We start from the raw sequence: 12,629 nt of genomic DNA on the forward strand, positions 1-12,629 counted from the left end.
ATTGCTAAAGTTAGTATAGACACACCGTATGTTAAGGGGACAGTGGAAGCTTGTGTTGTAGATCAGGGTGAGATAGATTTAATTATTGGGAATATTCATGGGGTGAAAATATGTTCAGTAAGGGAGATTGAGAATTGGAAGAAATATTATGGGATAAAGTCTACGCGAGGTAGAAATGGGGATGTGGAAGAAGACATAAGATCTCATACATCAGATGACATGGGTAGCAGAGAGCACGAGAAGAAAGAATTAACAGATAAGGTAGAAAGCAATGCAATAAGAATGGGTCCAAATCAAAGTAAAGTAAGGCAATCAGTGGTACAGGGAAAGCGATATAAGCCCACATACAGACGTACAAATCCATACATCTTATGCTTTAATTGTGGGAAAAGGGGGCATATTAGAAGACAGTGTCAACAGTTAATTAGAATTAAGGATTCAAGGTACAATAGTGAAGAGGCGTATACGAGAAAAGAGAGGGATATTAGCAGCCTAGAAAACAGTACAGCTAGATCATTAGGTAGTAGAATCACAATGGGACATCATTGCAAAGGAGGGAAGCGGAAAGGATGGCATGTCAATAATGTTAGAATTATATAGATATGATTAGAAAAGGTAGGAATGATGGACCTTATTTATTGTTCTATTCTACATAGAATAAATATATGTGTAATGAATTGAATATTGTTGTTACAATATGCATGGAGCAAGATAGACTTTGTTTGTTAACTATTTGATTACGACTGGAATGATGGTGTTTTGTACAGGCATACAATTATGAGTGGGGAGTTGTATTGATAGAAATATGATTACTTATAGATAAATGTTAACAGAAGTGGTTTCAATTGCTCATAATAACAGTTATTATTGTGATGAATATAATTGTTATTTCATGTTGGGATTGTATTGGTATTAACATGACATTGTGTTTGATTTTGTTTAGTTATTACATTATGGTTTTATATGTTACCGATTTTTTTAACTTGGAATAGTCTGATAATATATTCAGTGATTTGTATTTTGGACGTTCGATGTGCATCGAACTTGTTAAACAGGGGGGGTGTTACGTGCGCATCTTAGTGTGAATGTGAAATGGTGCGATTGCGTGTTGAAAGGAAGGAGGAATCAAAATGGAGGAATATGAACAAGAAAGTGTTTTCAGTATTAATAAAGATTAAAGTATTTATAAACTGTGATTTGTCGTTTTCATGTCTAAAGAGTCTCATCCAATATGAAGACGTAACAGAGGCTATATTCCAGAAGTTTTCATTCCTAGTTATTCTATTGACTAATAAGCCTAGAGATATGATTTCAATATCTTTGAAAGTAACTTTTTAAAGACATAGATAGCTTTAAGCGTCTCAGAAAATTAACAATCTAATTTGTTAATGGACCCACTAATGACCACATGTGATGCTATCCATTAGCAAGAGCAGAAGGATTTTAAACTGGCGACCAAGACTGGGCCGTCTCCAACTTGCTGCACACAGAGACGTCGACTGGAATAAATCGACTATCGACTGACACTCAAAACGAAATAACCATTTTTTTTTTATTTTTTTTTTTACCGAGAAATGTTTAATACTAGTGATCTTCTATCTGTTTTTAAACGCTAAGTTTGAGGGAGAGACATAGGACTTTTGGACGTTTCGCAAATATGGTGGGTGGGTTTTGCCCCCTCCTCAACTAGATGTCCTGAAAGTGTGTGTGAAACTTTTAAAAATTTAATTAAATATAATTGAGTAAAAATGTATCAATGAATAATACTTTATTGTTCCTATGGAGAATGTAATTTGAACATCAGAATAGAAAGTTGTAAAACAAAGTAAATCAGTTCAACAGTTTGAGTTTATGGGACAGTAGCGTCCTCAGGGGGTGGCAAGTGGGGAAACCGCCCCAGGCCCTCGCTTGAGGGCGGGCCGTGATCGGAGATTCCTTTGTCACCGCCAAGTTCAAAAACCAGAACAGTTCTCAAAAACTAGAACTTGTTACGCAATATTTCCCGGCATCTATATGAAACCAATTGCCATGTAAGCTCTTAACAAAAATCGTTCAGTTTCGGTAAAGACAGCATCTTATGACCTGTACATTCTAATCGGTTATCACTGTTTAACAGTTTCACATTAGCATAAAAAAAAAACAAAAAAAAAACAACACGTTGCCGAAAGCAGCCAATCAAAATATTTTATTTCGTTAATAAATAAATAAGTCATTCAGTATTGTTATGTCGCATTACAGTTACAGTATAAAAAAAATGGTATGTGTGCTGTTACTTTAGTCCGACATAGAGACAAGGAACGAGGGTGTGCTAGAAGGATTCCTTGTTTTGTACTGTGGCCTAGCTCGTAGAGTTATTTCGGCCAATCAGCATCCAGAAAGTTTGACGATGCGTATTAATTTTTTCCCTGACAGAGATGAAGATAATCTATTTCCTAGTCCTAATCTCCCGCAGGACGACGGGGGATGGCAGCGGGCAGGGTATGAACCTGGGACTATTGAATCGACCGAACAACAGTCCAGCGTGCATACCACACGGTCAGGCAGCTATCCATACTTATGAGTCAACTTAGTTGGAATAAGCTCTGAGAATGCCCAATGGTAGCGCAACTTGATGCTAGAACACTTAGAAAAGAAAAACCTGCAATGGCGCATAATCTTAGCAACAATTCTAGAGATCGTTCAGTTGCTTGCCAAAAAAAGCACACAAAAAAAACAGCGCATTTCGTGGGAGAACAGAGAGACTTGATGCGCCAAAAAACGGTCAGTTTTTAGGCTTGGTTGGGATGCTTGACCAATTCGACCCAACCATGCAAGAACATCTTCGATGAAATAAGAACGCCGAGTCTCACGACCAGTACCTCGGATATAGGACTTTAAACGAGCTTATGGACCTGATGACATATTTTCCCTTCATCCTTGACTGCATGCTTGATGTAAGCCACAAAGAGCAGTTTTCAGATCCAGATGTTAAGGTGGAGAACACTTATGTTGTTAAAAGGCCAATAGTGCAGTGCTTACGTAGGGTAGTATGTCTTTTTTTTTCTTTTAAATAAAGTCTTCAGTATCAGAGGCGGAAGATCCGATTAGCGTGACATAGTATGATATATATAGAGACATAGTATGATATATATATATATAGTATACCCTTACGGCTTAGGGACTCGCATATGACTCGCATATGACATTCACCCAGGGCCCCGCGCACTACTAAGGCCGCCTCTGTATTGGGGGTATTTACGAGAAACTACACAAAGGATGCTAAATTGAACTTTCGAAATAAAACAATGAGCTAGAGACCGAAGGGCTTAGAAAAATGCACACTAAATATCATATAACTTTAAACAAATGCACACTAAATATCATAAAACTTTAAACAAATGCACACTAAATATCATATAACTTTAAACAAATGCACACTAAATGTCATATAACATTAAACAAATGCACACTAAATATCATATAACTTTAAACAAATGCACACTAAATGTCATATAACTTTAAACAAATGCACACTAAATGTCATATAACTTTAAACAAATGCACACTAAATGTCATATAACTTTAAACAAATGCACACTAAATGTCATATAACTTTAAACAAATGCACACTAAATGTCATATAACTTTAAACAAATGCACACTAAATGTCATATAACTTTAAACAAATGCACACTAAATGTCATATAACTTTAAACAAATGCACACTAAATGTCATATAACTTTAAACAAATGCACACTATATGTCATATAACTTTAAACAAATGCACACTAAATGTCATATAACATTAAACAAATGCAAACTAAATGTCATATAACTTTAAACAAATGCACACTTAATGTCATATAACTTTAAACAAATGCAAACTAAATGTCATATAACTTTAAACAAATGCACACTAAATGTCATATAACTTTAAACAAATGCACACTAAATATCATATAACTTTAAAGAAATGCACACTAAATATCTTATAACTTTAAACAAATGCACACTAAATATCATATAACTTTAAAGAAATGCACACTAAATATCATATAACTTTAAACAAATGCACACTAAATATCTTATAACTTTAAACAAATGCACACTCAATATCATATAACTTTAAAGAAATGCACACTAAATATCATATAACTTTAAACAAATGCACACTAAATATCATTTAACTTAAAAAAGCACGTAGCTTATCAACACATTATTCCCTACACCGGATGTGAACAAAAAGTTATTTATAGTTTAATTTTACGTCATAGATGAAAAAGTCTAATGCGAATTAGATTTAAATTGTAAGAATTCTGATGACAGATCTAACGGTCGTCTGATATTGCATTAAAACACAAAGCAATGCAGTAGCCGAAGTACTCGCGTATCGATACTCTGTTTCACAAAGACTTTGTAAGAAGCTTATCGTTAATGTCCTGACGACCCAGCTACTAGTGCAGTAATCCCGAACAACGACTTCTTCCGGTACATTTATCAAAGAGGGTCAATGAAGTATTCTCTGACAGGAGAACTTCAAGAGAGGAACCTTAGAGACATATTCACCAAGCTTGGGATTGGAAGTTTCCCTTTATTTTCTATTCTCAGTTTTCTTGAGAATTCACAACTCATTGCCCGAAATGCAGTGCAGGTATAAATAGTGCACTACCAGACTGAATGCTGCAGCCGTGGCCAGAGTCTGTACAAATATTCTTTCTACAACAAAAGTCTAAACGAGTGAAGTAACAGTAAATCACTAAATGTGGCGAGTTACTGCAGTGTTTAAATCTAGCTTTAACTTCAGCTGGTGGTAGTCTATGTGAGAGTCGACCTCCTCAGTGTACCATTTCTAAATAGGCAGTTACTAGTGAGTGAAGCACAATTTTTGGAGAAGCGATCAGTATTCAAGAAAAGACTCAACGCCCTAAGGCTGAAGTAAAGATTTTATTGCTACGAAACTGTATCTGTTAATTATTGGTTAAACAATCAAAACCATAATAATGGGTGCCAGTGGCTTTGTGGATCCCGAGAAATAAGGTCAATTTGATTCCAGAGACCAAAAGGTCAGTGGGACTTGCAAATAACTTGGCCAATAACAAATCTGTTTCTTATGAAGATGGTGTCGGAGGAATTCATTAAGAAAAGTCAGCAAGGGGGATAACTTTTGGAAATGTATCCCGCTGCTAGTTATTACCTTGAAACTCTAACAAAAGGAATGAAACAAGAGAATAGAGGCTAGAAATAGATTACAATTTTACGGTAACAGAAAGGAGGAACTTGTTTTTGTAAATAGACAGAGATTGGCGATGTTTGACAATTCTGAGGAAAATTATGAAGTATTTTACATTGGAAAAAAAATGTTACTAACAAAATGGCGATCGACGGGATAGAATATAAAAGGTTTTATAACTCACTAGATTGTCTATGTTTGCGTTGCATTTTTGTTCTATTATAGGTCTCACTCAAAGCTATTTGCATACTTGGGTCATGTGATAATTGGGTCATGTGATATTTGGTCAGGTGATAGCTAAATAAGAGTACAGAAACAGAAACCATCAGGTCGTCTCCAGATTCACAGATAAATGTCATTCTAAATTATTCTATTGACCCACAAACCTAGGCGACCAGACAGACGTTGCACTCGATTGTGCGTGTATGCGTGCATAGAGTTCAAAGTGTCTAGACAATTCATTGGCTTATAAATGAAGCGATGATATCATATTTTAATCTTGAATCCAAGTTCACTGTATAAATAAAATCATTCAATAATAAGAGACACACAATTTTTTTTTTAATTCCTCTTTTCATCTTACAATATCCAGATCTACAAATCCTGGAACCTGGGGTGGACACGGATCTTTAAAACTGCTAAAACAATGTCCCTACAAATTTGACAGTTTATGTATATCTTTGGGAAAAAATATTCTAGGAAATTACTTATACAGATAAAACTCTGCTTTGACAGTTATAATTTTAAAATTATTATCCTTTGTAATATTAACTTTGGTCTAGAGGTCTAGACCTTGTCAATAGTGATCTATTGGGCGTCCTTGACGTTGTTTAGTTTGTTTCTTGTGAAACCTTGTGACCAATTCTTCCACTTTCATTTTCTGACCTTTTAGTTCCCATGTTATAACCTCAACATTTCTCTGTATCTCTTATCAAAACCATTTATATTTTGAACAATGCAAAGAGTTAAAAATACTGTTTTTGAAAGATTATTCTCCTTTAAACAACTTATTGTGCGATTATTTGCTTTTAATAATTAAGGAATGTTAGATCTATAAAAAGGACACCACATACCACGCCCCATTCCCAAACCCCAGATACAAAATTCTTGTTAGGCGAATGTATAAATCTACTAGACTTCTAATGACAGGTTTTGAGCGCTAATTGTTCCGGAACAATTAAAATTTTGGATGAATAGTGCCCACATGTGATAATATCCTAAGACGTATAGTTTGCTCATGATTATTTTTGTCTAATCCTGTAGCCAAATTTAAATTAATGTTTTTTTTATACTTTTAAAAATTTACAACAGTCAAACCAAAGTTTTCCCAGTGTGTCCAGCGAGTTTGTAATTTGTTCCAACAATATATATCAACTGTCAAAGCAAAAATTGGTAGAGCCGATTACGATAGCTGTGTCTACCCATGAGATTCCAGGCTTTGCCCAGGTTTTGTGGACTCCAAAAATGTGACTTCAATTAAAAATTGTATTAAAAATATATATTTAAAAAAGACAATACACATATTTTAGAGCGATTATTTTGCTCTTAATAGTTTATAAATGTTAAATAAAAAATGGTACATTTTTTTACGCCGACTGCCCAGAGTTTTCCCAGTCTGACTAAATAGCAAGTAATACTTTCCAAAAGATATACATCAATTGTCAAATTTATATCAAAATCTTTAAAGCTATTTTCGAAACCATGTCCTTCCACCCAGGTTTTTTTTAGGCCATGAATTTGCAAGCAGGATAGAGGAATTCAAAAGATGATTTTGATTGTAAACAGAACCTTGAAAATAAAAAAAAGGCAGACTAGTGGGATAGACCTAAACATAAAAGTCTCCTAGATCAAAAAGTGACGAAACAACAAAAGTTTGGGTTTCTGATATGAAATGGTTTGAGCTGGTTTAAACAATACAACTAATAGTCACTAAAAAAATTGTGTTAAAAGTTGATGGAACAAACTCACAACCGAATAAAATACTGAGAAAGACGCGAACATAAAGACACATTTCTTATTCCGTATGCTAGAACAAATGTGTACAATACTTCCTTCTTCCCTAGTGCAATTAGAGAATGGCGCGGGTTTCTTGAGCCAGACAGTAAACCAATACATTTAAGTATCTAGTTAACACGCATGACTAGATGGACACACGGACGTTGGGCGTAATTATCTTCTTCTTTGAAGGAACGTCTGTACTTTATAAGATAAGATTATAATTAAGATTAATTCACAAACAGTAGGTACTTATACTACTTATGGTCAAACTAAAATATCTTGTCTTTGACTTACAGTCTTGTTTTCTTTGAGCTGCTTGGCGACCTGCTCGGGCAACATCTGGTAGAGCAGAGACTCGGCTCTCTTTCTTTCCTTGTTCAGCTCTTTGGTTTGTTCCGAGAGAGAGTTGGCATATTTCTAAAAGGTACACACATAGACATAGAAATAAATAAAGACTGGCCGATTAAAGAGTTTTATAAAGCGAAAATGTGTGACTTGCAATTTTGTGTACTTTATTATACAGTATTTATGAGCAGTATAAAAGTTAAGTATTCATATCTATTTCAGCCATAACCTATATAAGTATTACATTATTTTCAAAAGTGTTTTTTTTAATCTCTAAGAATGAAGATCATGCAATTTTTCATAATTCGGAAATCCGAATACAATAGATATACATGTTTTCAAGTTACATGAAGTTACTTCCTTCGGCCAGTCTATATTTATTGATGTCTATAAGTACACACAAACACACACCAATGTAAACAGAAATAATGGACAAGATTGAGGGCAACAATTCATTTAGGAAATCTAATGGAAATACATATATTTAGCAAGACACAATGACTTATTATATGCATAAAGATTTATTGAGCCATTTCTCGACTGGGTGTTGAGAGATCTTGTTTCACTCTCGTTGGTTGATGAGTTAGTCACAAATCTGATCGAACGCCTCATTCAGTTTTGCTTGTATGGGTCTCGGACATCTTTTGGGTAAAAGCTCTTACTATTTGTGCCTGCCCTTTTTTTTTAAATATAAACTCATTCTGTCTGGTCAAAAATGTGTACAGCTTATTTCTCCCACATCCAATCTCGGATTAAGCTAAAATTTTGCATAATTTTTTTGTTTTACCTGACAACACAAGATTTTTAAAAAATAATCAATTAGTTAATTTACTAATGTTGATTGATTCTTTTGTTTGGAATCTTGAACAACAAAAAGAAATGATATTTGACAGATGTAGTGGTATAAGTTGAATTAGTTCCCTTGAAAAATCCTGAGCCCCGAGTGAACTTTTTTGGATGCATTAAAAAAAAACGATTATGTAAACATTCATAAAGATACCTCCATGTTCCCTTCCCCTTTCTCAACAGGTCCAAACAAGTGATAGGATCGTCGCGCTTTCAGAAAGCTTCAGAGTAAACAAAAACGGTACAAATATTTCTATCGCACAGGTTTATATGACTAGGTCATCATAGGTATAATTACATGACGGGTCCAAGCTAATTGATACAATTAAAATAAATGTAACTTTTTTAAAAAGTATTTGTTGAATGTTTTTCTTGTTTGAACTTTTGGTATTAGTACTAGATGAACATGAACTTTTGACAGTATAAATTGAAGCTTTACCAAGAAAGGAAAAGATTAGTTTAGAATTATGAGTGATTTAGATAAAACAAATAAATATTTTTCTATGAATGTGTAGCTCGTGTTCACTATATCCCGTTTCACTTCCTTGGGCTGCAAAGTGTTAGGGCCACATCTAGTAGTGTATCTAAGGTAGTACGTGCTTATTGCTTATTATTCAACCCAACTTTCTCCAAGGATTTTTAATTCCCCAATAAGGTAACCAACTTTCTCCAAAGATTTTTAATTCCCCAATAAGGTAACCAACTTTCTCTAAGGATTTTTTATTCCCCAATAAGGTAACAAACTTTCTCCAAGGATTATTAATTCCCCAATAAGGTAACCAACTTTCTCCAAGGATTATTAATTTCCCAATAAGGTAACCCAGATATCTGCGAGGGTGTTTACTTCTCCTGATTGGTACTCAACTCTCTTGAAACATTTGTATATCCAGCAAAACATCTTTCTTTCTTTAACAATGTGAAATACTTAACAGATGTCAAATACTCTTTAGAGTGGACCCAAGAAATTCCTAAAAATTAAAAATAATTTGCAAATAAGCTTTGACCCTGGGACAAGATTTGATTTACTTGTATCTATTTATATGAAATAACTTGTAAAGTATTTTCATGGACAATCCAAATGATTACCTGTATATCCAGCAGCAACATTCGCACAGATAGGACGATGACTGGTGCCAAGAAGACGAAGACACACACTAAGGTAATGCTAATCGATATGTCCTCGGTCGACTGGCGACTCAACTCTGTGAATGGAGAGATAGGGCGGGGTCAACAGAAGGTGTATGATGACGTACAGAACATGTCCTGACCACAAAACAAACAGGCAGAATGCATGTAATTACTTCTGTCCTGGATAAATGATACAGATCTAAAGCACGCTTTATTTAACGTAGACTTGAATCTCATTCATTTAAAATAATTAGTTCGTTGATTACTTTCCAAGAGAACATTGAAAAGATTCAATTCTGAAAAAGCAATTTTTTTTTTGTTGTTTTCAAGTATACAGACTCAACCAATTGAAATGTCGTTGAGATATTAATGTTCAAAAACTTGTATGATCTATAATGGAAGGTCCACCCTTCAACTCGTTTAGAGCTCTATAAAGCATAGTGTAGACAAAAAAATTATGCTATCAACAAAACACAAGAAATACTGTGCATTCTAACTACTTTTAAAGACAAAAAACATCTCACAGTTCTTCTTTAGTGACCATTTCAATTTTGTTTTCGCCAAGTATTGGATTTAGTTAAAGGTGGAAATTTTAAAATATTGTTATACTGATGATGTCATTTATGATGGCAGTGTGTTCGATTCCAAAGATTAAGGCTGAATGCAGTGTTTCACGTGATTACGCAAACTCAGTTGCGACCTGCAATTATGTTACGTGCTAAGACGAGATCGAAATTACAACACAGAAAAACATGGCATTTTTATTATTCAGAATTCTTTAATGAGGCTAATTACCAGTCTATCACAAGTTTAAGAATCGATTCCAGTTCTCATTCTTCATTGTTTATTACACGATTGAAAAGAAAGAATCGAGTATTGTTACATCAAATGAAGATAAATGTGAACAGATTTAGGGAGTTGTTAATAATGAGGTATAATGAAAGTTATAAGAAGCTAAATTCTATTAGCTGGAATCTAGTATAAAGCTTCCACTCTAGCATAAAGCTTCCACTCTAGCATAAAGCTTCCACTCTAGCATAAAGCTTCCACTCTAGTATATAAAGCTTCCACTCTAGTATAAAGTTTCCACTCTAGTATAAAGCTTCCACTCTAGCATAAAGCTTCCACTCTAGCATAAAGCTTCCACTCTAGTATATAAAGCCTCCACTCTAGTTTAAAGCTTCCACTCTAGTATAAAGCTTCCACTCTAGCATAAAGCTTCCACTCTAGCATAAAGCTTCCACTCTAGTATAAAGCTTCCACTCTAGTATATAAAGCTTCCACTCTAGTATATAAAGCTTCCACTCTAGTATAAAGCTTCCACTCTAGCATAAAGTTTCCACTCTAGTATAAAGCATCCACTCTAGTATATAAAGCTTCCACTCTAGTATATAAAGCTTCCACTCTAGTATAAAGCTTCCACTCTAGTATAAAGCTTCCACTCTAGTATAAAGCTTCCACTCTAGTATAAAGCTTCCACTCTAGTATAAAGCTTCCACTCTAGCATAAAGCATCTACTGTAGTATGAAGCGTCCACTCTAGCATAAAGCTTCCACTGTAGTATAAAGCTTCCACTCTAGCATAAAGCTTCTACTGTAGTATGAAGCGTCCACTCTAGCATAAAGCTTCCACTGTAGTATAAAGCTTCCACTCTAGCATAAAGCTTCTACTGTAGTATGAAGAGTCCAGTCTAGTATAAAGCTTCTACTGTACCTACCATCCAAAGACTCAGCTATATCGATGGCCAGCGCATTCTGAATGTCAAAGAGAACGTTGAGGAACAAGGTCATGTTGTCAAACCACCAGGTGCTGGCGTCAAACGATTTCTCGATCACTCTGCTGGTGTTCTCAGAGACGACTATAATCTCATTCCTCATTCTGTCAATGTTGTTGATCAGGTTGTCCTGTCTAGAAGAAATAGAACGCTATGATCATTGTAGCAACATAGAACTTTGAACGTATAACAATATATGGATACTGATGCTAACCAGAGGTCGTGCAGCTAGGATTAAAAGCTAGAAGTCTTAGTGGGACCTCCTCATTTCTACCTCACCCATCCCTTTGTCTGTTGGACCGTTGGGGACGTCACATAAAGTTTGTCGTCCGTCATTTCTCCCTTCCTCTTTGCATATTGCCTTCGACAGAATATCTTTCATCGGCAAGCCAGTCCATTCATGTTTGTTGTCTTCTCATCGATTTCTCAGACTGCCTCTTCTTTTCCTGGTACTGTTCCCTGAAGGAAGGCCTTTGAGAGCCCCGAAGACCTTGTAATATGGCCATAGAGTTTTAGTTTGCGTTTTTTTAAATAGCAGGTCTTCGTGGGGTCCAAACGGTTTAGTAACCCTGTCTAAAATCTCTTCGTTTGAACATGGGTGTCATGGTGGGGTTTACGGGTTTAGGGGATGATATAATTAACCGGGTTCCCCACCTCTAATGCAGTAATCAGATAACAACAGTAAAACTAGTTGCATAACAACCGAACTGTAAATATGTGGTCAACGATCGTTGAACAATAACAATATTTAATACTAAATGCAAATACTTAATAATTGAAATATGTACTTATCATTTGATAATAAAGTAATATATTATTACTTGTACAAATCAACTCACCTCTAGCACGCACACGCAATTTTGGCCACATATCATAATGAAATTAAAGTTTTCACAAATGTTCAGATCAATCTTACCTGTGTTTTTCCATTTTTTTATCATAGAGTTCTTGTAACAAAGGAGAAAACAGCTGACAGGCCAGGAAGTTACCTGTTAAGTAGTATACAAATTGAATTCTAAAACCATGGGGCTAGATTTCATCAAAGTAGGCCGAGAAGACATATTCATTTCAAACAGTTTGTCACGTGACTGCAGCTAGATGTCGTAGAGGTGGCTCGCAAGCTCTTGCGATTGCGACAACATTGAGTTCAATATTAAGTTCACATGACACTTTCCGATATTCCCAAAGCTATAAAGGACTCATCGATAACAAACATAACTTTTCATTCTCGACAACAATTGCTTGAGCGCTAATAAATATAAAGAGATTTTCAAGATAAACTTCACTGTTACTAAGTAAGTAATAATAATGACTGAGCATTAATTTTA

The 12,629-nt window shown here is 34.9% G+C and overlaps 1 protein-coding gene across 2 annotated transcripts in view; it reads right to left on the reverse strand.

The window, feature by feature from the left end:
• Positions 1–12,629, reverse strand: part of LOC106076440 (uncharacterized) — a 77,535-nt gene that overhangs the window by 21,790 nt on the left and 43,116 nt on the right. For both annotated transcript variants that reach the window (XM_056008927.1, XM_056008926.1), the window contains exons 8-11: positions 12,218–12,290; positions 11,245–11,435; positions 9,486–9,601; positions 7,503–7,625 (exon numbers count right to left, since the gene is read on the reverse strand). In XM_056008927.1, the coding sequence (XP_055864902.1) occupies positions 7,503–7,625; positions 9,486–9,601; positions 11,245–11,435; positions 12,218–12,290 (503 nt within the window). The remainder of the gene's footprint in view (positions 1–7,502; positions 7,626–9,485; positions 9,602–11,244; positions 11,436–12,217; positions 12,291–12,629) is intronic.

Source organism: Biomphalaria glabrata, chromosome 13, assembly GCF_947242115.1.
Source record: "Biomphalaria glabrata chromosome 13, xgBioGlab47.1, whole genome shotgun sequence".
In the NCBI taxonomy this organism is placed as follows: Eukaryota; Metazoa; Mollusca; class Gastropoda; family Planorbidae; genus Biomphalaria; species Biomphalaria glabrata.